Raw genomic sequence first — 26,744 nt, forward strand, 5'->3', positions numbered from 1 at the left:
CAAGCTCAGCGCTCACTTTTAAGAAACATTAATTAGCATTTAATTAAAACTCTACATCTCCTGGTATTTCTCTTGTAATTTGATCTTTTTCATTTTCTTCTGATTCTAAATAAATACTAATATTTATACTAATGTATTACTATGTTTTATCACCTGTCTGTAAAGCACTTTTAGCTGCCACCAGCATGAAAAGTGCTCTATAAATAACAATTATTATTATTGTTGTTGTTATTATTGTTGTTGTTGTTGTTGTTTTTATTATGTGCATTGAGGTTTTTGTTAGGTACAGACAGACACGTGGAGAAGAAGGGCACGCTGCACATGTTCCCGCTCCAGGCTGTTTAAGGATGAGCTGAGGGGGGCTGTTCCCTGACCCGCCCCCCGCTGCAATTCCCCGTATGTTTGAACCCTCGCCGGTGGAGTGGCTGAGCTCGCGGCTCTCTGCAGGGGGCTGTAGCCGGGGACCATGCGCTCTGTGTGGGGTTTAGTGGCCGTGGTGGCCGCCGCCACTTTCTACCTCTACCTGCTGTCCGCCTTTCTGCCGGCCGCTCCGCCTCGAGCCCTGCAGCCCGGAGCAGAGGGACAGGAGCGCGAGGAGCTCGAGGAGCGCAGGTGAGCCCCTCACAGCGGCCGCGCGCGCTCACCGACCGTCATTCAGGAAATGACAGGAGCGCTTATAGGAGCCACTGCGCGCGCGTTTGGGTCATACTGACCGCAGGTTAGCAGTGTGGTGGACAGTTAGTAGGAGTTAGTGGAGCTGTAGGGCTTGTTGGGACTCATCTAGGACTCAAAGCAGTTCTACTTGATATTATAAATGACGGTTTGTTGCTTTTCTAAGTGAAAATGAGTTAATAAGTCCTACATTTGATCCTCTTACAGTGTGACTCCAGCAAACCTCTGCTTATCCCCTGATAACCAGAGGACAGTGGTCAGTTGGTCAGTGGTGGACAGTAACTCAGTAAATGTAATTAGTTTCTGTGCTTAAGTAGTTTTTTCATGTATCTGTACTTAAGTTTTTCCGTTTCGGGCGACTTTTAACTTTCACTCCTCTACATTTCAGAGTCTGATATCTGACTTTTTCCTCCACTACGTTTTGAGAAATCTGTCGTTCCTTTTGGTTTCTGTGGGTATAAAAACGTAACATCTCAAAACAAAAGAAGCGCAAAGCCAGAGGACCAATCAGGGCACAGTGGTCACTTTGTTCTGAGCTTGTTTTGACCTGTTGGTCATACCGACCCAGTGCAGCGCAGCAGCTTAAAGTTTTGGGAGCATGTACGTCGACCTAAATGATGAACTAACCTAACTTTGTGTAAATAGACCACAATATAGAAATACGTACACACCTGCAGTCGTGACTGGCACGTTTCTTTTTTTCTGGATTCATACAAACACTTTCATTTTATAGTAAATTAGTCTGGGTTAGTTTATGTTTATAGGCCTACAGGTCAACACAGTAAAGGAAAACTTATTTGTGATCCTGAGTTAAAAACAAGTGTTCTGTGTTTTCAGCTTATGATCATTTTAATAGATGTCAGCATCACTGATTAATGACGTTCTATTAAAAGACTAGTATGAGTTCATGAAGCGAGTCTTGTTATAAAAATGATAACAGCATATTTGAGTCATAATTCATCTTTTAGTACTTTTACTTTCGATACTTAAGAACATTTGAAGCCAAATACTTTTGTACTTTTACTCAAGTGGAGGTCTAGAGTACGGACTTCTACTTTTACTGGAGTAATATTTATTTATATTTATCTCTGCTTTAACTCAAGTACATGATTCGTGTACTTCGTCCACCTCTGCTGTTGGTCCACTGATGGAAAAGCTGGCGGCCCACTGGAGGTTAAGCAGAGTGTTAGACAGAATCCCTCTTATTGCCACTCGTTTCCACTACAGTTTACTTATTATTCCTTCCATCCTTTCTTTAGTTATACTTTGTAAATTAGTTTAGTAAATAGGTTTAATCTAGTTCAGTGTCAGCAGCAATATTTTCTATGAAGTTATTTTGTATCAGGCCTAGTCATTATTTTTCTCTCTCTCTCATTTGTCTGTAATATTAGTCTTAATTTATTTAAGTCTGTTTGAGAAGATTAAACACTAGATAGAGCGTGTTTGCCAGTCATTAATCTGGGTGGTCCAAGGGTGGACCAGCAGCGGCAAACAGTCAGTGGGGTGCCAACTGTGTCATGCCAGCAGACTGTATTCTCGCTGCTTGGGCATTAAAGCATGTTTTTTCCAGCCGTTTCTTTTGGTCCATTCATTGGTCCATTTGGTATTTTCAAATTAGGTCAAAAACTGATACAGTTACACATATACATACATACATGTGTGTGTGTGTGTATGTCCAAAAGTTTTAGGCATCTGAGAAAATGTAAAAAGCTTTTTATCTGGTCAGTAAGCATTTATTTACATGTATTTACCTTTTTAATAGCATTAATGCATTATAATGCTGAGCTGATGAGGAAATGTCACAGATCTATGTGCTCCGGAGGCACCCAGGAGAAATCTATCGCCAAACTTAGTTCATCAAACCAGCTTACAGTTCAGTGAAAAAGTCTTAGGCACCTTAGCACATTATTATGTATATATCCCAATCGGCCACTTCATTAAGGACACTTCCATGTTTCTACAGCCTTGTTCTTTTATCAGTTTTCCTTGATATACAGGTGCACTTTGTAGTTCTGCAGTTACAGACTCTAGTCCATCTGTTTCTCTGTTTACTTTGTGAGCCCCCTTTTACCCTGTTCTTCAGTGGTAAGGACACCACAGGACAACCACAGACCACGTATTATTTGAGTGGTGTATCATTCTTAGCACTGCAGTGACACTGACATGGTGATGGTGTGTTAGTGTGTGTTGTGCTGGTATGAGTGGATCAGACACAGCAGTGCTGCTGGAGATTTTAAGATCACATGCGCAATGCCAAGCAACAGCTGGAGTGGTGTAAAACACACCACCACTGGACTCTGAAGCAGTGTAAACATATTCTCTGGTGTTATGAGTCACGCTTCAGTGTCTGGAAGTCTGGTGGAAAAATCTGGGTTGACGGATGCCAAGAAAATTCCGCCTACTGGAATGCATAGTACCAACAGTAAAGTTTGGTGGAGGAGGGATAATGGTCTGGGCTGTTTTTCAGAGTTTGAGCTCTTTAGTTCCAGTGAAGGGTATAGTTAATTGTACAGCATACAAAGAGACAATTTAGATAATTATATGCTTTTAACTTTGTGGCAACTGTTTGAGGAGGGTCCTTTCCTGTTCCAGCATGATTTCATCCCTGTGCACAAAGGGAGGTCCATAGTTTAATGAGTTTGCTGTGGAGGACCTCCAGGGACCTTGAGCCAGGGACCAGGCCTCCTTATCCAACATCAGTGCCTGACTTCACAAATGCTCTTTTGACTGACTGGGCACAAATTCCCAAAGACTGCTTATTAATGACCGTAGTTTTGGACCAGTTTTAGTTTTGGAGTAGGATGTCCAACTCTTATAGATGTGATGGCCACATGTCCACATACTTTTGGCCATATAGTGTGTATATATTGAGTCACTACTAAGAATTATTCAGTAACTACTATTAATTCTGCAATTCTACGTTACACTTGTATAAATTCCACCTCTATGGCTGACAGCAAAAGTTGGGAAAATTGAACTTTTGACAGGACATTCTGCTGAATACTGCTGTACGGTGAATTTTCCATCACAGCAAAGAATATCCAGTTCGCTTTCAACTGTCTGTCTTCATAATGTAAACATAGCATAGAGTTTAAGAGGCTAAAACCTTCTGAAGGTCATCATAATGAGCTAATGAGGTGAGTCAGATTAAAGAAAAGACTAAAATGAATCAGTACAGAGAAAGACTGTCTGTTTAAGCCTTAATTGAACATCAGGACTGCAGGTTCCCCTGCTGTAGAGTCAGCACTGCTCCTGTCAACTGAGCCCAACTGTCTTACGTCCTACTGTACTTTCTTTCTCTCTCTTTCACTCTCTCATTCCTCTTTTTCAGTCCTTTACACTTTCTCCCATTCTCTTCCTCTCTTTCTGTTTCTCTCTCTCTCTCTCTCTCATTTTCTTCCTCTCTCTCTTTCTGTTTCACTCTCTCTCTGTCTATCCTTACCTCTGTATCTCTTGCTGTATTTCTCTTTCTCTCTTTATATCTCCCTTCCTTCCTTTCTCTTTCTCTCTCTCTCTCATTCCTTTCTCTTTTTCTGTTTTTCGCCTTCACATTTTCTTCACTGTTGTTTTCTTCCTGCCTCTCTACCTCATTCTCTCTCTCACTTACACCCCTGCCTACTCTCTGATTCAGAGGGCTTTGCTTATTTTCAGCAGTCAGTTGTCAGTAGTAATAGATAGCCATGAACATGTCCAATAAACAGCAATGACAACATCTGTGGTCGTTCATTATTATGTCTGGCATCATAGCTGTGTCTCTATTTCTCTGACAGCTGATCTGTGATCGAGGCGTTTAGTGGTGTGTTCCTGCAGAAACCCATGACCTGCTTATAGAGTGGACTGTGTGTGGATGTGCAGGGAGATGTTTATCAGGCAGACCTGCAGTACAAAATCTGTCTCTTTGGACAGTAAATGGTAAATAGGAGGTGTAACTATACACATATTTTCAGGTTTTCTGCTCTTAGGTCAAAACTCAATTTGTTTTCTGATGTTTATTTACAAACTACATCAAGATTTTTTTTTTTTTTGAAACGAGGAAAATGAGAAAAAATGAGTAGTTTCCCGTCATATGGGCCTTCATTGTGGCTGTGGAGAGAAGGAGGTGCAGAAATTGTATAGATACTGTGGATAGAACGGAAAAAAGATATTGTCATGCTGGTGATGATACTCAGTTCAAATCCTGAGGAACATTCTGCTCCTCATTCTACTCGTCATCTCTGTCACTTTATCCTCAATGACTCTCACTGCATTTTGGGCTCTTGGTCTTGGAGTCACCGGGTCACAAGTTGTCTGACTCATGTTGAAATGCAGCCCACAAATCATGTAATAATACACCTTGAGTCTACAGAGATATAATTCTATACTGCACACATCATTTTGGCTCTGTTCAAGTCCTCAAATTGGACCTTATTAATGCCTGACTCGACGCTCTCTGACTCGGCTCTCTCTAGCCAAATAAATCCCAAAATTCACAACCCCTAGAGCAGCAACTAGCTTCCTGCAGAGCCTAGTTCCATCCATAGTTTGACACACCTGCTTCAGCTAATCAACCTCATCTGAAATCTCTGATTGGCTGGATCAACAAAGTGCAGCATAACATTGATTTAAATGGAAATGGTGTGTTGAACGCTGTTGTTTAACACAAACATTGCGACAATGGCAGCTGAGGAGGCCGTTCTTGGCGTCCTTTCATTGATGAAATGGATTTAAATGCATGTTTAATACTTCTTCTAATGTCTTCGGTTGTTGTGCACACCAAGCTGCAGCGGACTTTGAAGAGGACTTTATTAGAATCCATTGTGTGCACTGCCTTTTTAATATGGTGGGGTTAATATATATATATGTAGCTGCTGATTGTAACACCTCTGACACGGCCATCAAACAAGACAAAACGTGCCTCAAAACCTGTTGCACTCTGTTTCACACCGTTTCAATGAAACATGCTGTTCAACCTGAAAACCGTAGCAAAGCAGTGCGCAACATTTTGAGATTTAATGTGCCCCTGAGGTATTAGGGCAGGGGTTGACAACCCAAATGTTAAGAAGAGCCATTTTTTTCTTTTCAACAAAAACCAAACCAGCTTAGGAGCTACAACATTTTATGTCCACTTCACCATCTTGGCTGGAAATATGTCTCAGTATGTGCTAATGTGCTTGTATAAGCAAAAAAATCTAAACCAAAATGCAGATTTACTTTGCTCTGCTTTAAGCTGAAGCTCAGCTTTTCTCACATTTCTGGCAGGAAACTTTTCAGCAAAAGTAGAACAGTAGTTTTTTATGAGGCCAAATTCATCTTTTCATTTGCCGATTCTTGGTCACATTATCCTGTTCCTGAAATGGCGCCTGAAGCACCAGAAAGTGATTGCCGCAGCATTTAAGGTGGAACGGGAAAGTTTGAATAAGATGCTGCCTTCAGCTTTGTGACTTTTTAGTGTTTAACAGTTTCTCATAGCAGATTAAACATTTAAGAAAACCAGCTGGAGTGATTATAAATGCAAATAAGTTAATTTACTAATAAAACTAATAAGCTAGTTTGCTGCCACTGTCTGCATTGATATGGTGACCAGCTGTCTGTGCACCAGTCTTCGTGATTTAAGGTTGGTGAATTAGCAGTTATATATTATCTCCAGTGTTTAAGACCATTTATTAAAACTGTGTTAGAATGATCAGCAGAGCTTTATTACATTGAAAAGTGGGATTATGTTACTTTTACCTAAAAATCTGATTCCGCTGTGGAGCCACAACAGAGCAGTAAAAGAGCCGTATTTCCATACGTTGTTGATACATTCACATTTTTGAGTTGTTGATACTGTGAATTAGACATTAGACTAAAATATGACTGTCATGATTGATCGTATAAAAGAGTGAAATGAGTCATACTTGACAAGTGGCTGAGTGCATCTGTGATCTACACCAAGTGAATAGTGTAGGCTTGAATGCTTGACCCCTGAAGTATATCAGTCCAGTGCCTCTTTTATGCTGTTATGCTGTGCGCTTTACTGGCATGATTTAAGCCCACTTGTCTCCTCATGGCGTTTTTCCATCAGGCAGTAGAGTACAGCATGTTTCCCATCGCACATCAGATCACCAGATCACATGCCAGGTGAACACCTAAGGGAGATTTTGGACCAACATGTTAGGCAGTGGTCTCCACCACCATCATCAAAACACCAACTGAGGGAGTTTCCTTACGAAGAATGGTGTTATATCCCACCAGTGCAGTACCTAAAATCTATGCCAAGGCTCACTGAAGCTGTTTTGGTGGCCTTACTTTAGAACATAATGAAATGTAACTTAAATATGCAAAAGTTTGAACATTTCCAGGCAAATGACATGTTTTGTTGACTTTCTAATAAACTTCAATTTAGCTTTTTTTGCATATTTTAGAGCACATCTCTATTTATTTGCTAAGTTTGACATGTTGGAAAAAAACACACACACACACACACACACGCACATATATATATATATATATATATATATATGTAACATCCATCCATTTTCCAAGCCGCTTCTCCGTCAGGGTCTTGGTACTTATGGCCAGGGTACTTATGTAACATTTAAAATATAAAATGTATCATACATTCTGTGCAGGCCACCTTTTACTTTTTTCTCCCAGCATGTTAAATTCAGCAAATAAACAGTAACTGTGTATTAAGATGTGCAGAAGTGTGTCCTCTGTAGAGTGTTTCATGTCTGGTGCTCAAACTTTTGAATATGACTGTAAATATTGATTAGCTTAAGAAGGTATTAGATGGTGACTGTAAACACTGGGCTTTCTTGAGGAGAGGATTTTAGATGGTTAAGTCAACACACTCATACACATCAAATCTCAACGCACTGCATTAATGCATTGCATTATTAACAAATAAACATATATTTGTTTTTATTCTGTTATTTATTCTCTTATTCTGTGTTAATGTGTTTTTCTTACTGCTTGAGTTTTGAGATTTAAATGTAATGAGCCGATGAAACCCAAGAATTTTTCACACTACTGTAGACTGATGAAGGTGCCCATTACAGCAAAGTGGCATGCATATGTGGCTGGTGGACAGTGGACGATGGATAAAGGTTAATGCTGAGGGTGAGGTAAGCTGAGAGTAAAGGTTAAGTGTACGATCGCAGGGTTGGAAGTTTGGAACTCTGCCAGTGAGTCTCTAGATCATTGCTATAAAAATCACGACACTTTCCCTTTTCCTTTTCCTTACAGTGAGTGTAGGCCTTCACTTCACTACACAGAGTACTGTGTGGCTTTCAAGGGTCCATATTCTACACTGTATGTTGTATGTTTATGTTTACTTTTAGTTTTACTTGTATGTTTATGTTGTTTTATGTGGCGTAAACAGTCCGAATTCATTTGTAATACTACCATTTTCTAACCTGTCTGTAACCCTAAGAACAAAACAGGCTGTTTATTGTTGTTACTGTGACTTTAAGACATGTTATATGTGTGAGCTCTGTTCTGATTGGCTGCTCCATATTATGCCTCATTCAAATATCAGTTTAGGCTGAAATGTCCAGAACTAACTGTTAAGTTCGAACTGAAACCATCAAGATGATGAAAAAACTTCAGCTAGATCGTTTGGAAGGCCATAATGATCCATTTGCTTCCTGACAGCCAGGAACAGCAACTGTCTGCAGTAACAACAGTCCTCATCACTTCCATATGAATGGACAAGCTGGTGGCTGAATAGGGGATCATATTGAAAATGGGTTCATGGTTGTGACATCAGACATCATTTCTGTTAACCATGATCTTCTTATATCTAGACTGTCATCTGTTGGCATTACTGGCCTTGCCCTTCAGTAGTTACAGTCATACCTTGCTGATAGGCATCAATAAATTTCTATGGGCTCCCACAAATCTGGTATCCCTCCTGTAGATTGTGGTGTACCCCAAGGATTTGTCCTTGGCCCTCTCCTCTTTATCATTTACATCTACCCACTTGGTCAGATCATCCGCAACCATTTTTTTAATTTTCACTGCTGTGCTGATAACATTCAAATTTATGTCAGCACTACTTTCCTCTCTACCTCCACCAGGCTTTCAGTTCTTGTGTCAGAGATTTGAACATTTGGTTGCAAACTAATTATCTGAAACTAAACACTGATAAAACCGAGGATCTTTTAGTTGGATCTAAAACCTCACTTTCTCAGGTATTGAACTTTTCAGTCAACATTGATGCTGTCTTCTTGATTCTTCTCTTACCGTCGAGTCTCACATTAAGCTCATCACCAAAACTGCATTCTGTCATCTGCGTAACATTGCACGCTTACGCCCTATACTGAGTGACACTGATGCGGAAATGTTGATCCACGCCTTCATCTTTTCTTGCATCGATTACTGTAACTCACTTTTCTATGGCCTTTCAGTTAAACAAATCAATCGTCTTCAGTACATCCAAAACTTAGCAGCCAGGGTTCTGACCTCCACTAAGCACGCAGCTCATATCACGTCTATTCTTTGACAGTTGCTTTGACTTCCTATTAGTTCTAGGATTAAGTACAAAATCCTTCTTCTTACCTTCAAGGCTTTACATGGTCTCGCTCCAGCATTCCTTTCTGATCTCATTTCTCTATATTGTCCCTTTCGTGCTCTCCGATCTTCTAATGTTGGACTCCTCACAGTTCCCTCAACTAGACTTCCTACTATGGCTGGCAGATCTTTCAGTGCTGCTGCCCAAAAACTCTGGAATTCTCTACCTTCTACTCTTCGTAATTGCCCTTCTCTGTCTTCTTTCAAATCTCTGCTAAAAACCTTCCTTTTTTCCTCTCTGTAGTCTTCAATTTTTTTTCTCTCTCTCTCTATATATGATATGAAGCGTCCTTGGGTTTGTAAAAGGGTGCTATATAAATCGAACTTCTTTTTTTTCTTCTTCTTCTTCTTCTTATTATTATTATTATAAATTCAGAACAGGCTCTTTTTGCAGTTTGTATATATGGACTGTGTGGATTGGAGGGGGATTATTACTTTTCAAAACTGTGGTGATGTTTTCAACCTACATCAAGTTCTTTTATTTAAAAATAATGAAGAAAATGTGTTTTTTCATGATATGGGCTTTTAAAAGTGTTAAAGTTATTGTAGCTGTGAAGAGAAAGACAAGCAGGTAGATGGATGGAATGGAAAGAAGGATATTGTCATGCTGGTGGTGATGATGCTCAGTTCAAATCCTGAGGAATATTCTGCTCTTCATTCTACTTGTCATGTCTGTTATTTTATCCTCGATGACTCTTGCTGCATTTTGGACTCTCAGTCCTCAGATTCACCGGGTCACGCTGTCGTGTCTCACAGTGTAAGGCAACCCACAAATTTCCCTCAGCAAGTGGCCAGCTCCTCAGATTCTCCCCTGACCAGCAGAAAGACTAGACGGCCTCTGGGGCCCACGACACACCCAGCACCTGTCCTCAGCCTCTGAACTTCTTGTAGGAGACCACACTAACCCATTACATGCATGTTGTTAGGACCAGACTTGTTTCCCACTCTCATAACTGCATAACATGCATATTAGTTTCACTGTAGCCGCTGAATAATTCATAGTACACTGAAGCCTAATGGTGTTAAAGAGGGTTCCTTGGGGCAATGTCATTTGAAAATCCATGCTTGTGATTGAGAAGGTTGAAGATTAAAGAACCTATATATAATGTAAGAACTAGCTCAGTCTCTAACCCCATTTAAGGTGCTTCATAGAACTGTATGTCCAGGCCCCAAAACATTTAAGAACCTGAGTGTATAATAGTGTATTTAGTGAATGCACTGAAAACTGAATATGATTAAAAACTGCTGCACCAACAAAGATTGAATTCAGCAGAGTTTGGAGTAAAGGATTTATTAATAATTTGTTTTATTTTGAACCTACAATTCATGTGATTAAAACCATGACCTGCCATTCATTTTGACTGTCCATTATTTACACCAATCAGGCATAACATGATGACCACCTCCTTGTTTCTACGCTCATTGTCCATTTTATCGGCTCCACTTACTATATAGGGCACTTTGTAGATCTACAGTTACAGACTGTAGTCCATCTGTTTCTCTGATACTTTGTTAGCACCTTTTACCCTGTTCTTCAGTGGTCAGGACCCCCATGGACCCTCACAGAGCAGGTACTATTTGGGGGGGTGGATCATTCTCAGCATTGCAGTAACACTGGTGGCACGTTAGTGTGTGTTGCACTGGTCTGAGTGGATCGGACACAGCAGTGCTGCTGGAGTTTTTAAGCACGGTGTCCGCTCACTGTCCACTCTATTAGACAGTCCTACCTTGTAGATGTAAAGTCAGAGAGAACAGCTCATCTGCTGCTGCACGGCTTGTGTTGGTCATCCTCTAGTCCTTCATCAGTGGTCACAGGAAGCTGTTGGCTGGATATTTTTGGTTGGTGGACTATTCTCAGTCCAGCAGTGACACTGAGGTATTTAAAAGCTCCAGCAGCACTGCTGTGTCTGGTCCACTCAGACCAGCGCAACCCACACTAACACACCACCACCACATCAGTGTCACTGCAGTGCTGAGAATGATCCACCACCCAAATAGTACCTGCTCTGTGAGGGTCCATGGGGGTCCTGACCACTGAAGAACAGGGTGAAAGGGGGCTAACAGAATAGCAGAGAAACAGATGGACTAGAGTCTGTAACTGTAGAACTACAAAGTGCAGCTATACAGTAAGTGGAGCTGATAAAATGGACAATGAGGGTAGAAACAAGGAGGTGGTCATAATGTTATGTGGACTAATCATTATCAGTACTTTTTTTCTTTCTTTTGAGAGAAAACTAGAATAGCACTACTACATTTTCTGTTTCACTTTTACAGTGAATCCTAGAGAATGCATACTCACATCTGAAGTCTAACCAGCTTTAAAACAAAAATATTACCTGGAGGAGCCCCTTTTTTTCTGATGATGCATCACAATGGGAATTTATGCCTAATTTGGTCCAGGGCAGGTTGAGTTCAGCATTGCAGATCATAAACAAAGCTTGGAACAATCGGGACAGAATTCTGACCACTCAGGGCAGAGCCTCTGACCGTCCACTGTTAGAGCTGGACCCCTCTGGTTCCTTTTTTTAATCATGACATTTGTGCCATTAGTCTCATTAAGAATGTTGCTTTTTTAACATAGGAAGCTCATCATACTATATAGATAAAAAAGATTTAAAATAATAGCAATTATTACTCCAGTCAGCAGTAACACAGTGGCAGTCGCTACAACATCGCTTGTTTGCCATTACAAGCACTTTACTTTCTTGCATATATTTCTTTTTCCTTCAAAATAAGCCCCTTGACTCCTCCTCCTGTTTTTCATAAATGTACTCCTGTGTAAGGATTAATCACAGTCAGAGTAGAAACATGGAATAACACTTTAAAATCACAGATTTATTACATACAAAGGCTTATTAATCAGTAACTACAGGGACTTCAGTCCAAACTGGCTAAGTTAGTCTTAGGTTATAGAAGTGTGTAAAATCGCCCATTCAAGATGTTAAGATAGAAAAATAACCTGAGTATGTATTGTGTGTTTTCAGCTGTTTCCTTCATATTTCAGCCGTTTCCTTCGCAATCCTCTCTTTCAATGACACACACAAATGCTCCTATTTGAGAGCTAAGTTCCCCTTGTGGAGAATCTTTAGGCTGCTCAATAGGAGTGGGTTACAAGCCCTGAGAGTCTATGCATATAAAATGAAACACTGTGTATATATACACACACACACACACACACATATATATATATATATATGTATATATATTCAAAGTTTGGTTAGAAAGCTTGATTTAATCCAAATATAAGCTTAATTCCTCTGGTGCAGCTCATCCCTAGAGTTTACAGAGGTTAAAGGAGAAACTGTTTCAAGCGTGTAACTATTTGTTAATGTAATTTTACTGATGAGAGCTTAATTTTGAGTTTTAAGAAATCTACACTTGCCTGCATGTTAGAGTATTGCAGAGTTAGAAAGAGCAAATGAATGTCATTCCTTTCTATAATGATGGCGCTGGGCCCCGGGCCAGAGAGAGGACAGACAGAGACCGTTAAAAGATCACACGATTCCCTCAGGAGCACCCCGGGGCTTCTAAATGTGCTGAGAAAGAGAGAGAATCTTCTTGAGGAGTGAATGTTCTCGAGTACAGCATGCAGCAGATGTCCTTGGCAGCACTGAGTTACTTCGTCAGACGTTACTAAAATAAAGTGTGTAATAAATAAGTAAACAGAAGTAGGACTTCCAGACAGACAGAGTGAGGCTGCTGTGCCTGAGTAATACGAGTTACGTAAATTCAGAGGTTCAGAATAACAAAAATAAAAGGAAAAACAGTGGAGGACACACTGAGTCCCACACTAATTATCCCTAATGATTAATAAAACATTATCTTAAGTAAGAAAACATTTCATGCAAGGGTTGTCTTGGTTTATGTCACCCCAGCTCACCTAGTACACAGGATCAACTATGGAGGCCACTAAGAAAAGTAAATATATAAATGACACTTTAAATAGAAGCTTTTTTCTTTTTCTTTTCACAAAACATGGCATGAAAGTTGCCATGGAATTCACAGAATGATGCAAAACTTCAAAAGTGTACTCCAAACACATTTTTAGTTATGAATTTTTAAAGTTTGTTCCATCAGTTTCTTTGTCTCATCTTAAATCTCTTGCTTTTATCTGCTGATATCTGACAGAACTGAGCTGTAAATTGAACGGCGTATAAATACAACATTAAGAATAATATTTCATTTTAAATTCTTTTTTTTTTTCATGATAAATATTTCCCACTGCCGGTAACTTTATTAGAAAGACCTTTTTACATCAAATTTCTGTTCTTTGAGGTATTCCTATACGGACCATTCTACCAAATTAGCTCAAATGGTGGTCCCACGGTAAAAACACTATTACATTATTTTTTCAGACCTTAGATAATTACAAGAAGGATCTTTTTGTACCAAAGATAGTAATAAGCCATTAAGATAGTAATAAGCTAGATATGTAGAAATCATAATTTTTTAAGGTGCTTTCTATTAGAAGCATGGCAGCTAAATTTACACTTGTGAAAATGTTTAATATTTAGTATTGCTGTATGTGGATACTGCTGCGTAATTTATTGGTGCCTCTCCATATGTTAGCTCCCTAACACACATTTAAAAGCATCACTGTAGGCAATATGACAGCACTTAGGTTTAGCAATTCTCATTCTGGAGATGTTTTGCTGCTTTTTGTATTGTTTGTCCCTGTAATTTAATGAATTATTAAGATTATCTCAACAATCACAATCTTCAGTTATATCTCTGACTGGTTAAAGCTGGATATCATACCTGTTTTCTTCTTAAGGATAGGCCACAGATCTTGCTGAATTATTGGCACTCCCATTGTGCCCAAGAGGGGGATGGCAGTGGGTGGTTGCCAGGTCCAGTAAAAATCTCCTTCTTACAATCTCCTGCTTACTAGCTGCCAAACAGAATCTAAAGCTTTTTCAGCATTTTCAACCTAGTGTTGGCAGGAGACAATACACTTGGCAACCTCAACTGCACATGTGCGCGCTGTACTAAACACTGCGTATCCCCTGGCCAGTGAAAGCACACAATCCTACATTACTTCTTTTTTTTGCCTTTTATTTCACAACTTGAAAGAAAACAGTTACAATTATAACAATGTCAATTGTACAATATCTTGTAACAATCTAACCCCACTCCCCCAACCCTAGATACCCCCCCCCCACACACACACACACACGATTTCTGCCTGCCTCCCCAACCCCACCCCCCAAAAAATTGAAATAAAAAAATAAATAAAATCAATTTTAAAAAATAGTAATAATATTTTTTTAAATAAACTAAATAAATAAATAAAAATCAATTTTATAAAATTAAAAAGGATAAGGACGTCCTCTAATCAGTATTTAAGTTAGATAGGCATTCAAAATAGGAGATGAATGGTTGCCAAATCCAGTCAAATAAGTCTTCAGTACCTCTCAGGCTAAATTTAATCTTTTCCAAGTCCAAGAAAAACATGACATCAGTTAGCCATAGAGCGTGTGAGGGTGGGGTGGTGGATTTCCATGCCAAAAGGATCCTTCACTTAGCTAAGAGGGGGGCAAAAACAATTGTATCAGCTACTTGGGGCTTGCAAGAAAGATATTCTGCCGGGACCCCAAATAATGTAAGCAATGGGCAGGGGGTTATGTTGCATTCAAAGGCGTCAGTTAGTGAAGTAAAAACCGCAGACCAGAACCCATCAAGCTTTGTGCAGGCCCAAAACATGTGCAACAAGTAGGCAGGTGTTTCACCACAGCGAGGGCGTGATGGGTGTACCCCTGGGCAAATGCCTGTCAATCTAGCATTGCAAAAGTACGCTCTATGGATCAGTTTAAACTGTATCAAATTCAGACGAGGACAGGAAGAGGAATAATTGATCTTTTTCAAAGTTTTGGTCCTCTGCTTTACGCAGCCCACATTATATATTTTATTTTTTCTCCAATATGTCAGATTCAGTAAATGAACAGTCACTGTGTATTAACATGTGCCGAAGTATGTTTCTGTAGAGGATGTGTGAAACAAAAAAAAAAACATGTTGTTTGACCAGGGGTACCCAAACTTTTACACAGGACTGTAGTTACTATTTCTGAAGTCATCTTTAATTTGGCTCTTGTGAAATGTATAAATGTTGCACTGTGGTGAATGAATAGGAAGTGTATTTGGAAAGTCCTGGAATATGACTAAAGTACCACCTGTTGGTGTGGGAGGGTGAGTGGTGGGCAGGGGAGGGTTCCTCGTCCCTGGCACTTAAGATGTGCACAGTTATCTATATACAGCTTGGGTTTGTTTTCAGCACCTGCAGTACTATAAACTCTATATGTAGTGTGTAGGGAATTTCCCATGAGAAAGTGATGACTTGCGTGGGTTGATGTGGGTGACAGTAGCGAGTAGTGCAGTAGCACCAACCAAGCATATACTTAACATCGCCATAATACCAAAACCTTTCCATTTAATATTTTTAATGCTACTCTCTACATTCTGTTTTCCAGAACTGCAGGGAAACCTACATCAGCTTGCAGTTGTGGTCAGACTTTAGCTGCTGACTGCACGTGCTGCTTTGCTGTGTGTCATGTTTGTCACTCTCAGTAGAGCGTAAGCGAAATTAAAGCCCTGGCTTTTTAGCTTACGGAACGCTTATTAGGGCTTTGATCACATGCCTGTCTGGCCAATGGGACTTCCCCATGCAGCTCAAGTTACCAATAGCAGCATAGGACTCCATTCATTAGCCAATGAGAGTGTGAAGAGGTGCACTGCACTGTGGACACTGCATGACATGAAATAAATGGCTTTGTAAGGCCTCAGTCTGGCAGTGTCTTAAGTTTCGGGGACAGTTTGTTAGAGGCAGTGGAGGGGGTCACTAGGAGACAGGCTGAGAGGGCACCAGGCTATTTCCGTCTCACATTTGTGTCATGTTTCATTTTTGCTTAAGACACGTGTGTCTCTCTCTCTCTCTCTCTCTCTCTCTCTCTCATGCTGCCTTCACCTAGTACTTAAGCACTTCTGTTTACCACTTTCCTGCTGTGCTATAACTTTAGAGGAGAATGAAATAACACTTTCTGCAGGCCCCCTAGTGGCCATTCTGCTTGTGGAATGGAAATCAACTGGGCTATTTTTTAATAATGTAATCAAATAAAAGACTTTTTTCATGGAATGCTGTTATCAGTTTAACACTGTTGGCTGTCTGTGGGTGAAATGTTGTGACTCTATGTTGAGCTGCTAGCGAGCAATGAGGACCGAAAGAGGTGGAGTGTAACCATTTCACACCTCTCCACAAAGACGGCCGTACTGAGCTAAATGGACAGCGCAACTGCTGCTTTATTTATATAACAATCCGTTTATATAACAACTGCCGCTATTCAAAAACAGCATTTAAACACAATAGAAACATTTCTATAAATGTGGACTTGCTTGTTCACAAGCAAGGTTTGGTTTAGTTGGTTCAGTATTATTTTCCTCCACCCACTAGTGCATGGCGATGTAGTCAAAACTCAGAAGAAGTTTATTAGATTGTGCCTTTAAATGAGTAGTATGAGGGTTCCTGCATAAATCAAATGTTGAGATGTAAACAGAGTGATCAGGGTGGTTTGATGTGAAATGGCTCACCGTGGTTTCATGGTAGAGAAACTTGCAGACACTTTATTTTTTTTCTTAACTGCTGCTTATAGGAACAAGTGTTTACAGCACTTTACAGCAATGTTTTGTAGATGATACATTTTCTTTGGAAGTACTTTACCTCTCCACACCCTGCTTGTACCTCAGCACCATGATCAAGTTTTAACAGTATGTTTAAGCCAAACGTTTTATCAAAACTCTCATGAAATAATGTCTCGGCTCATCAGGCGGAGAAGTCATAATCCTTTCATGCAATAACTTTCAGTGAGGGAGCTTATAGAGGCATTCAACTCTTCAGACATCTGGTTCCTATCACCACCACTGTGAACCAAACCACTCCGAATTACTTTGTTTCATCTGAATCATTTAATTAAGCAGAAGTTATTAAAAATCAGTAGAATTTCCCTCCAGTATGTCCAGAACATAAAGTAAAAAGGACAATTTTGATTTCAAGTCGACTTTAATGTAATTAGAGGACACTAATGTACGTGAGATTAACTCTGAATTGAAACGTGCAAACACCATTCGGTGTTTTCAGTAATATGTATACAATTTGATTGTAGATCAGTTATTCTAAAGGTCCATTTGTCTAGAAATGTTTATTCAATGTAATGAGCAGATTTTTGATAAAAAGGTATAAAAATATAAAGAATAAAAATAGTTACATGGCTTAGATATGTGAGAGATAACTTTTTCATAATTATGTAGTAATTGTAAGTTCAGGCTGTTCTTTTGTCTTGCTCAGACCATAAAGCCTGTTTTAAATCCATCTTTCCTGAGTCAAATAGGTTCCAGCACTTCTTTAGAACAGTGTGACGGAGACGACAGCAGAGCTGATGAGTGAGGTTATGAAGTGTGATCTATGAACAGAACTGTATGTAGAGAACACTATCTAAAACCGTGCGTTCGAGGATTTAAGATCATTATTCTGTCAAGTGACCACCCTGCCTTCAGACCCTTCCTTCACTGCTTTCAGATAACTAGTAGAAAACGTTAGACTGAGACTGAAAAATCTCATTATAATAATATTAATATCCAAAATTCCTCATATTCTGTATCACAGTATGCAAAACATACTGTTAATGAAATTTGCAACAAAACATCCAAAAACAGCTTTTGACGTCTAGTTTTCACAGATACATCTACGTTATACTACAACTTACTATGTATGTAAAGTAACAGTAATTAATAAAATGACTCCAGACGCTGATTTTTGAACAGTAATGTATTTGGTGCCACCAGATGTTTCTGTGCTTTCTGTTCAATCTGTTCTGTAACCTTCTTCCCTGTGCCAAATGTTTCCTAACAGGTTGCATTTCCCGTCTGATCTGGATGAGCTGCGGGAGCTGGCCGAGCTGTTGAAGTTCTATAAACGGCAGCACACAGCCTATGTGTTGCTGCTGTACTGCAGTGCCTACCTCTACAAGCAGTCCTTCGCCATTCCCGGCTCCTCCTTCCTGGTCAGTGGTAGAACAATTAACTCACAGCAGGATACGCCAATTATTAAATGCAGCGTCACCATGTTCTAATAACTGATGCCCGAAGGGTGGTCGTGCCCCATGCTAAAGGGGCACTGGCCACCCCTGGCCACTCCTCGGCTATGCCAGCGTGATATGTAAAAGCAGTGGGCCTGGCTATTTTTGGTAAAACAACGACCTACAGTGTCATTATGTGAAACTGTGACTGACTATGAAGCATCAAAAGCTAGTTGTGTGCTAATAGCTCCCCCTTGTGGAGAATCTCCAGCCTGCTAAATGTGGTCCGAGAGGTCATTAACATCTGAAAAGTTCTAATCACGATGAGTTATTTCACATCAATTTAAAGTTGTATGCAAAAGTATAAACACCCCTGGTCATGACAGTTTTTTTATTTTCCAAGTGGAAATAATTTAAAACGTCTTCTACAGAGAACACAATTAAATATGATATTTTTCTGCAAATTGTACTTTTAAATTTGTACTTTTGTACTTTGTAAATTTAAATTTGTTGAGTTTCACATATTAATAAAAATAAAACAAAATATAAAATGTACCATATCTTTTGCACAGACATTACATTTTTTTTTTTACTTCCAATTTGTTAAATTCAGTAAATAAACAGTAAGTGTGCATTAAAATGTACAGAAGTGTGTTGTCTATACAGGTTGTGTTCAATTTTCACTTAGAAAATCAACAAAACATAAAGTAGTTTGACCAGGGGCACCTAAACTTTTGCACAACCATAGAGCTTTTTGAAACTGAGCTCCAAATCATTTTTAATTATATAAACTAAAACCCCAGCAGGCTCTAAATGACATTTTAAATGCTAAGTTTAACCACTGAGTCCCCATATGTGACCCTACTTTACCCTATGATGTCCTGAAGGGACCTTAGGTCTTGTGCTGTATTTAAAGATGTGGTGAAATACCCCTTTAAAATCAGTTTATAATGAATACAAACTAATTCAAATGGTAAACTAGTCATTCTTAAAGAATTCACTGATTTTTGTGTTGATGTTTTTGTTTCCTCATCATCGTCCAGCTTCCTGTGCACGAAATCCAAACTAACCACTTCATAATAAAGGCCCCTATAAATACTTAATCACTATCTAACAGTTTGTAAATTAAAGTTAATAGTTATGTAGTTGTTACTGATCATTAGTATGTATTACATGTTGAATTATATGGCATTTACTTAGCAACATACAAATAAGTAAAAGCCCTGTAAATGGTTTAAAGCCCTTTCTTCTCATTTGAGTGTTGGTCTTTTCTGTTCACTGTTTTTTAAAATAATTATCTGCCATTTCTTTTGTTTGATTAATGTTGGGCAGGACTAAATTTGGCTCAGATCTGCCAAAGTATGAGAGTTAACTGTATGTATACATTAGCTCCTGTCCTTCCTCTCCTCTCATGAAAAGTCACTGCTGTTCCAGCCAAAACTCCCAGTAAGCAGGTTATTTAAGCTTTTCTAAGTGTGTTAACGGTGCTGGTTATGAAGGTATTTTACACTGTTGTATCGTTGCTGGATTCTGCCTACAGTGGAAAACGTCATTTACGAGAGTGTGACAGATAGCAGCCCACTTTAAATGTAAGAACAGAAAGCTAGTTTAGTATGTTTTCTACCCCCTAACATCCCTTAACGTCCAGACTCACAGTGTCATACAGTTTTTACAGGCGTGGCACACAGTGAAGTGCATTTAGAAATTTCTCCACTGTATTTTGACTGTGCAAAGTTGACCGTGGTGACTCACAGTGGGAGATTGTGTGACCTCAGTTTGACCTCAGTGATCTGTCTATCATAAAACGAAAGCCTGAGTTCTCCAACATTAGTTGTAATTTTTAACTAAATGTTATAAAATCACCATTAGACAGCTTGTTCTCCGTTTGACACTTTTTACTCATCATTCAAAGGCCAGTTGAGAAGAGCAAAGTGGTCTATATCTCTGTGGGGGGCTCAGTCGTGTAGGGGTGAAACACACTGATTGGCGGTGTCACTTAGCGCCTCCACTCACCCACACAGTCCTGAGCAGACGGCAGCTGAGAATATTTGGAGCATTTATCCACTCAACTATTAAATAGTATTCATTTATATTTAATTATTGAATATAGCACTGGTACTTGCTTTATCTTTAGTGTAACTATTTAAAAGGGGGCTTTAAAAATGTATAACGAAATAACTAACTAAATAAAAAACAATGAAAAAGTTTGTATAATGATTAACTGAACATTACGGAAAGTTTATGCAACACAAAGTAGCAAGATAATAAAAACCACATTCAAAGTTGAACGTAGATAGTGCACTCATGATTATTATATAAAGTTATATACTGTTGGATTTATATAACATTATGATAACTATAATTCATGAATTAACAATTCAACATAATTATTGATTATTTGTACGTAGATGTTTAATAATTCGAATGGTACCATTTATCAATGCACGTGAAACAACGATATAATTGTTCATTGTTATAATAAATACTAACCAACTATCAGCTAATTAATAATAGCTGGTCATTAGAACCTGTTATGATAAAGGGTTAACAGGCAAAACTGTTCAAATCCGTTGTACAAGCGCTGCTCTGTCTATGCAGTGTTGATTCTTGTCCCTGTGCTGTTTGTAGAACATGCTGGCGGGGGCGCTGTTTGGGCCGTGGCACGGACTGTTCATCGCCTGCGTCCTCACCACGGTGGGCTCCACAAACTGCTACCTCCTGTCCCGCACATTTGGCAAACGCCACATCATACGCCTCTTCCCCGAGAAGGTGGCCATGTTACAGAAGAAGGTCAGTTTCCACTTCGAGACACTCCCAGTGCCCTGAGACCGGCTCTGTATGCAGTCGCATCCAAAAGTTTAAGCACCCCAGGCGCATAGAATGTTTTGATGCTTTTCTAAGTGGAAAAATAAGTTAACACATATTCTACAGAGAGAATAAGACACTTATGTAGATTTTAATGCACAAAATATATACACAGTGGGGAAAATAAGTATTTGATACGCTGCCAAAGTTTTCCCACCTACAAAGAATGGACAGGTCTGTAATTTTATCGTAGGCACACTCTACTGTGAGAGACAGAATCTAAAGAAAAAAATCCAGAAAATCACATGTGATTCACATATCAAATGAAATCACATATGATTTTTAAATAATTAATTTGCATCTTATTGCATGAAATAAGTATTTGATACAATAGAAAAACAGAACCTAATATTTGGTACAGAAACCTTTGCAATTACAGAGGTCAGACGTTTCCTGTAGTTCTTGACCAAGTTTGCACACACTGCAGCAGGGATTTTGGCTCACTCCTCCATACAGATCTTCTCCAGATCTTTCAGGTTTCGGGGCTGTCGCTGGGCAACTGAGTTTCAGCTCCCTCAAAAGATTTTCTATTGGGTTCAGGTCTGGAGACTGGCTAGGTCACTCCAGGACCTTGAAATGCCTCTTACGGAGCCACTCCTTGGTTGTCCTGGCTGTGTTTCGGGTCATTGTCATGCTGGAAGACCCAGCCACGACCCATCTTCAACGCTTTTACTGAGGGAAGGAGGTTGTTGGCCAAAATCTCGCGATACATGGCCCCATCCACCCTCCCTTCAGTCGTCCTGTATCCTTTGCAGAAAAGCACCCCCAAAGTATGATTTTTCAATCCCCATGTTTGGGGATTGTGGTCCTTCTTCCTCCAAACACGGTGAGTGGAGTTGATACCAAAAAGTTCTATTTTGGTCTCATCTGACCACATGACCTTCTCCCAAGCCTCCTCTGGATCATCCATTGGCGAACTTCAAATGGACCTGAACATGTGCTGGTGTGAGCAGGGGGACCTCACGTGCCCTGCAGGATTTTAATCAATGACGGCGCAGTGTGTTACTAACGGTAATCTTTGAGACTGTGGTCCCAGCTCTCTTCAGGTCATTGACCAGGTCCTCCCGTGTAGCTCTGGGCTGATTCCTGACCTTTCTCAGAATCATGCTTACCCCACGAGGTGAGATCTTGCATGGAGCCCCAGACCGAGGAAGATTGACAGTCATCTTGTGTTTCTTCCATTTTCTAATAATTGCGCCTACAGTTGTTGCCTTTTCACCAAGCTGAATGCCTATTGTCCTATAGCCCATCCCAGTCTTGTGCAGGTCTACAGTTTTGTCCTTGGTGTCCTTAGATAGCTGTTTGGTCTTGGCCATAGTGGAGAGGTTGGAGTGTGAGGACAGGTGTCTTTTATACAGGTAACAAGTTCAAACAGGTGCAATTAATACAGGTAATGATTGCAGAGCAGGAGGGCTTCTTAAAGAAAGACTACCAGCTCTGTGAGAGCCAGAATTCTTGCTGGTTGGTAGGTGATCAAATACTTATTTCATGTAATAAGATGCAAATTAATTATGTAAAAATCATACAATGTGATTTTCTGGATTTTTTTTTTAGATTCTGTCTCTCACAGTTGAAGTGGACCTACGATAAAAATTACAGACCTCTCCATTCTTGGTGGGAAGGTGGGAAAACTTGCGAAATTGGCAGTGTATCAAATACATATTTTCCTCACTGTATATATATATAAAATGTGTGTAGGTGTGTGTATGTCATTTTTAATTAATTAATTAATGTATTAATGTATGTATTAATTAATTTACATGTTTTGTTGATTTTCTAAGTGATATATAAACACATCCTCTACAGAGACACACACAGACATGACATTTGTGCTAATAAAATAGAACAAATATCGAATGTGCCGTAAAGTTTGCACAGAACAAATGTTATGGTTTTGTTTTCAGGACATAAACAGTCTCTGTGTATTACAATGTGCGGAACTGTGTCTCTGCAGAGGATGTTAACTTCTCACGGCATCTGATCAGAGGTGCCTAAACCTTTACATACGACTGTCCTTCTGTGAGCATGTGATTACCATGTATGTCCAGTAGGTGGCGATCTTTCATCACACTTGTGCTGAGCTTCTCAGCTGAGTGATTGCAAAGATGCACTGAGGAGAATAAGTGTGTTAGTGCTGTTTGGCCTGACTTGCTGAAATAATGAACCTGTGCTTCGATCGTCTCCGAGCAGCTTTCAGGACCTTTACAAGCCTTTCAGATGCTTTATTGTCTTTCTAATGAGGCCAATAGATCTACACCAATAAAGTTTGACTCCTCTCTTTTCTCATCCCTCTCTTTTTCTCCCCTCCTGTGTGAATGTCTGTCTCAGGCAGAAGATAACAGAAGTAGTTTGTTCTTCTTCCTGCTTTTCCTGAGGTTCTTCCCAATGACACCCAACTGGTTCCTGAACATAACTTCTCCGATTCTCAATATTCCCATCCCCATATTCTTCTTTTCCGTCCTCATTGGTGAGCATCCTCAGAATGTAGATGAGAGAGCAGATCCAGATCAATTGGTGCTGAGCAATGCAGGATAAAAGAATATAAAAGACTAGTTTGATATATAAGATGGTTTACAAGCGACTTCAAATAGACCTGCTTATGTGGCTTTTGACACAATTGTCGTCTATAAAACCGAACAAATGTACTGCATGGCTAAAAACAATAGCAGACATCTTCAATTTTGTTTGTCCTTTTGTCTGTTTTTAAAAATAACTGTCAGAAACCATATAAGAGGGTCTATTAGAGATACTGAACACCTCAACACAAAGGCAAGTGTGAGATGATTTAGGCAGTTTGCACAGTGCTAAAATTAGTATTAGCATACTGTATTTTAGCCATTTGTTAGCTACATTAGCCTCGTGGCACCAGAGCTACACTAAATAAGCAAACTAGAGACAAAAAACATGTCCTGGCTGAAGGACTACATTTGCCAATCTATTCCTTTAAGCTAGAGTTGCATGACAGTGATTTTATTTGTGAAGCTTGTTAAGTTTGTAACTAATATTTTTTCCCTCTTTTTCATTATTTGTACATACAGATTCAACGTAGCGTTTGTTCTAGCAGACCTATGTACTTTACGCTTATGCAAATGTGCAAAGGTTTCCTTTTTGAGCAAATGAAAGAACGTAAGAACCGGCTTCGCTAACAACTGGTAAATTAAAAAACAATCAACCAATGTAATACATAATTTATTTATTTTGATCAAATTATGGTTCTATACACCAATAAAATGTAACATTTAGGGATGTTATGTGGCAGCAAGTGGCAAGACTGTATGGTCAGAGTTTGGGCACCCTTGGTCAAAATTTCAGGAGATCAAACATTCTTTACAACATGTTAATCAAGATTGGTGTGTTAATTTTGTTTGTCCCGTTGTAGAGTGAAAAGGAAAGAAGCACAATGCAAAAGTTTGGGCACCCCAAGAGGTTTGAGCTCTCAGATAACTTTTACCAAGGTCTCGGACCTTAATAAGCTTGTTAGGGCTGTGGCTTGTTCATGGTCATCATTAGGAAAGGCCAGCTGATGCAAATTCAAAGGCTTATAAATATTCGTACTCCTCAAACCTTCGCTGCCAACAATCAGCAACCATGAGCTCCTCTAAGGTGCGTAGAACACTAAAAATGAAAGTAGTCAATGCCCACAAAGCTGGAGAGGCTATAAGAAGATAACAAAGCGTTTTCAGGTAGCTTTTTCCTCAGTTCAGGATGTAATTAAGTTAACAGGAATGGCAGAGGTCAAGTTGAGGCCAGGAAGAACAAGAAAACTTTTAGAAAGAAATGCTTGTGTGATTGCTAGAAAGACTCTAAAAGACCTTCAGGTAGATTTAGCAGACTCTGGAGTGGTGCACTGTACTACTGTGCAGCTACATCTGCACAAATATGACCTTCATGGAAGCGTCATCAGAAGAAAACCTTTCTAAAAACACTGAAGAATTGTCATCTTTAACTTCATGCCTTTTGGAAATCAGATCTTTTACTTGCTTAGCGTTTCTCAGTAACAGAAATTTTGAGCCGGGGAGCCCAACCCTTGCATACCATCATATCTTCTATAATGAGATTAGCTAAATCATACTTTTTAGTGTGATGTCAGTTATCGTATACATGAAAACACAGGCCTGAATAATCACGACGATCACGTAACCTGAAAGATTTAGGCACACTAACGAAAGCTACTAACAAAAGTCACTTCGTATGGACTGAGTCAACATGTCTGTCAGACTCATTCATTTGAAACTAATCTTTTTCTTTCAGGACTGATCCCCTACAACTTCATCTGTGTGAGGACCGGGGCCATCCTGTCCGAGATTACGTCTCTGGACGATATTTTCTCCTGGGGCACTCTCCTGCAGCTGCTGCTGATAGCGTGTGCAGCCTTACTGCCTGGCACTCTGATTCGCCACTACAGCAAGACCCACCTCAAATTGGATGGCCTGGAGGTCAACGGCCACCGCAATGACCTGAACGATCGCAAGAGCAGATGATCTGGACCCTCAGGCACCACTGAGCGGAGTAGGGGTTACAAGCGCTGGTCCTGATGGGCCACACTGTTTACCAGAAGCACTTTGTGCTGTTTTCACATCACAGTTTCCCTCTTTCCCCAAATGTAGTAGATTAGCCAAGACATGCTTGGTGTCTTTATTTGCGCACTGGAGCTGCAAGGCTAATGTAGCTTACAAGTAATGGACAAATGTTGCATTGATACAAAACAGTAGTAGCAGCCATCTTCGTCCATCAGTCGTCCTCACTCCAGTGGCTCTTTAACACTCGAGTTTGGGACCCCTGCTGTAGCAAATCTAGAGCACTTTTGTAGTAAGGAACAGCAATGAATTGGAGGTGCTGCACACTACATGCAACAAGACATACAGACCTCTGAAGACGTGCATCACTCTGTAGGACCATAATGCCCTTATTAGGAACTCTGGGTCTAAGCTTGTTTTCTCTATGGGCGAAATTAACGACACCCTGTGGGAAACTAAAATGTTTACTGAAATCGTTTAACCGTACAAGCAATTTTCCTCCGAATGTCACTGGATACTCTGAATTACAGGGTGGTTAAGGTGTCTGTTGAAGAGTTAAAATATAGCCACCGCAAGCCGACACTGCTGTACACTGAACTGACAGCATAACACTGGCAGCTTCACCATAATACACCACAAAACAAGTAAGCTTTGTCAAGTGTGGTCGTCAAGTTGCTTTGGCAGTAGATGCCTACAGTTTGAGTAGCTGGTGTTATTTTATAACAGGCGTCATGTCAGTGTGGAAGAAGTTTGATCAATGAACGGTGATTCAGTATCGTCCCCTTTGAATTATAAGGTTCTATCATTTTTGACAAAATTGAGTTATTCACATTCTTATTCTGCGACTTCTTAATATTTTGCGAGGTGTTGTTTTGAAGTTGTATACATTGAAAACAAACGTCGAATGCGCACAAGCGGTTCTGCTTCTTTGTCATGTTGCAGCACTGCTCAGTGACGGAGTTTATAAAACTTTATGAAACATGAAAACGTAGCTGAAACTCTGCCTGGCTTCTTGCAGTTTTTTTTAAAAGTCTATCATTATTATTATTATTATTATTATTATTAAGCCTTAAAGGTAATTAAATAGCATACA

At 39.7% G+C, this 26,744-nt stretch overlaps 1 protein-coding gene across 1 annotated transcript; it reads left to right on the forward strand.

Annotated features, from left to right (window-relative positions):
- The first annotated feature begins 424 nt into the window (after positions 1–424).
- Positions 425–25,753, forward strand: tmem41ab (transmembrane protein 41ab). The gene is made up of 5 exons (XM_017712149.2): positions 425–612; positions 18,104–18,254; positions 20,898–21,059; positions 23,463–23,601; positions 25,386–25,753. The coding sequence occupies exons 1-5, from the start codon at positions 467–469 to the stop codon at positions 25,613–25,615; spliced, it is 828 nt and encodes a 275-aa protein (XP_017567638.1). The 5' UTR covers positions 425–466; the 3' UTR covers positions 25,616–25,753.
- The last annotated feature ends 991 nt before the right edge of the window (positions 25,754–26,744 follow it).

The sequence above is a fragment of the Pygocentrus nattereri genome, chromosome 12 (genome assembly GCF_015220715.1).
Source record: "Pygocentrus nattereri isolate fPygNat1 chromosome 12, fPygNat1.pri, whole genome shotgun sequence".
Classification (NCBI taxonomy): Eukaryota; Metazoa; Chordata; class Actinopteri; order Characiformes; family Serrasalmidae; genus Pygocentrus; species Pygocentrus nattereri.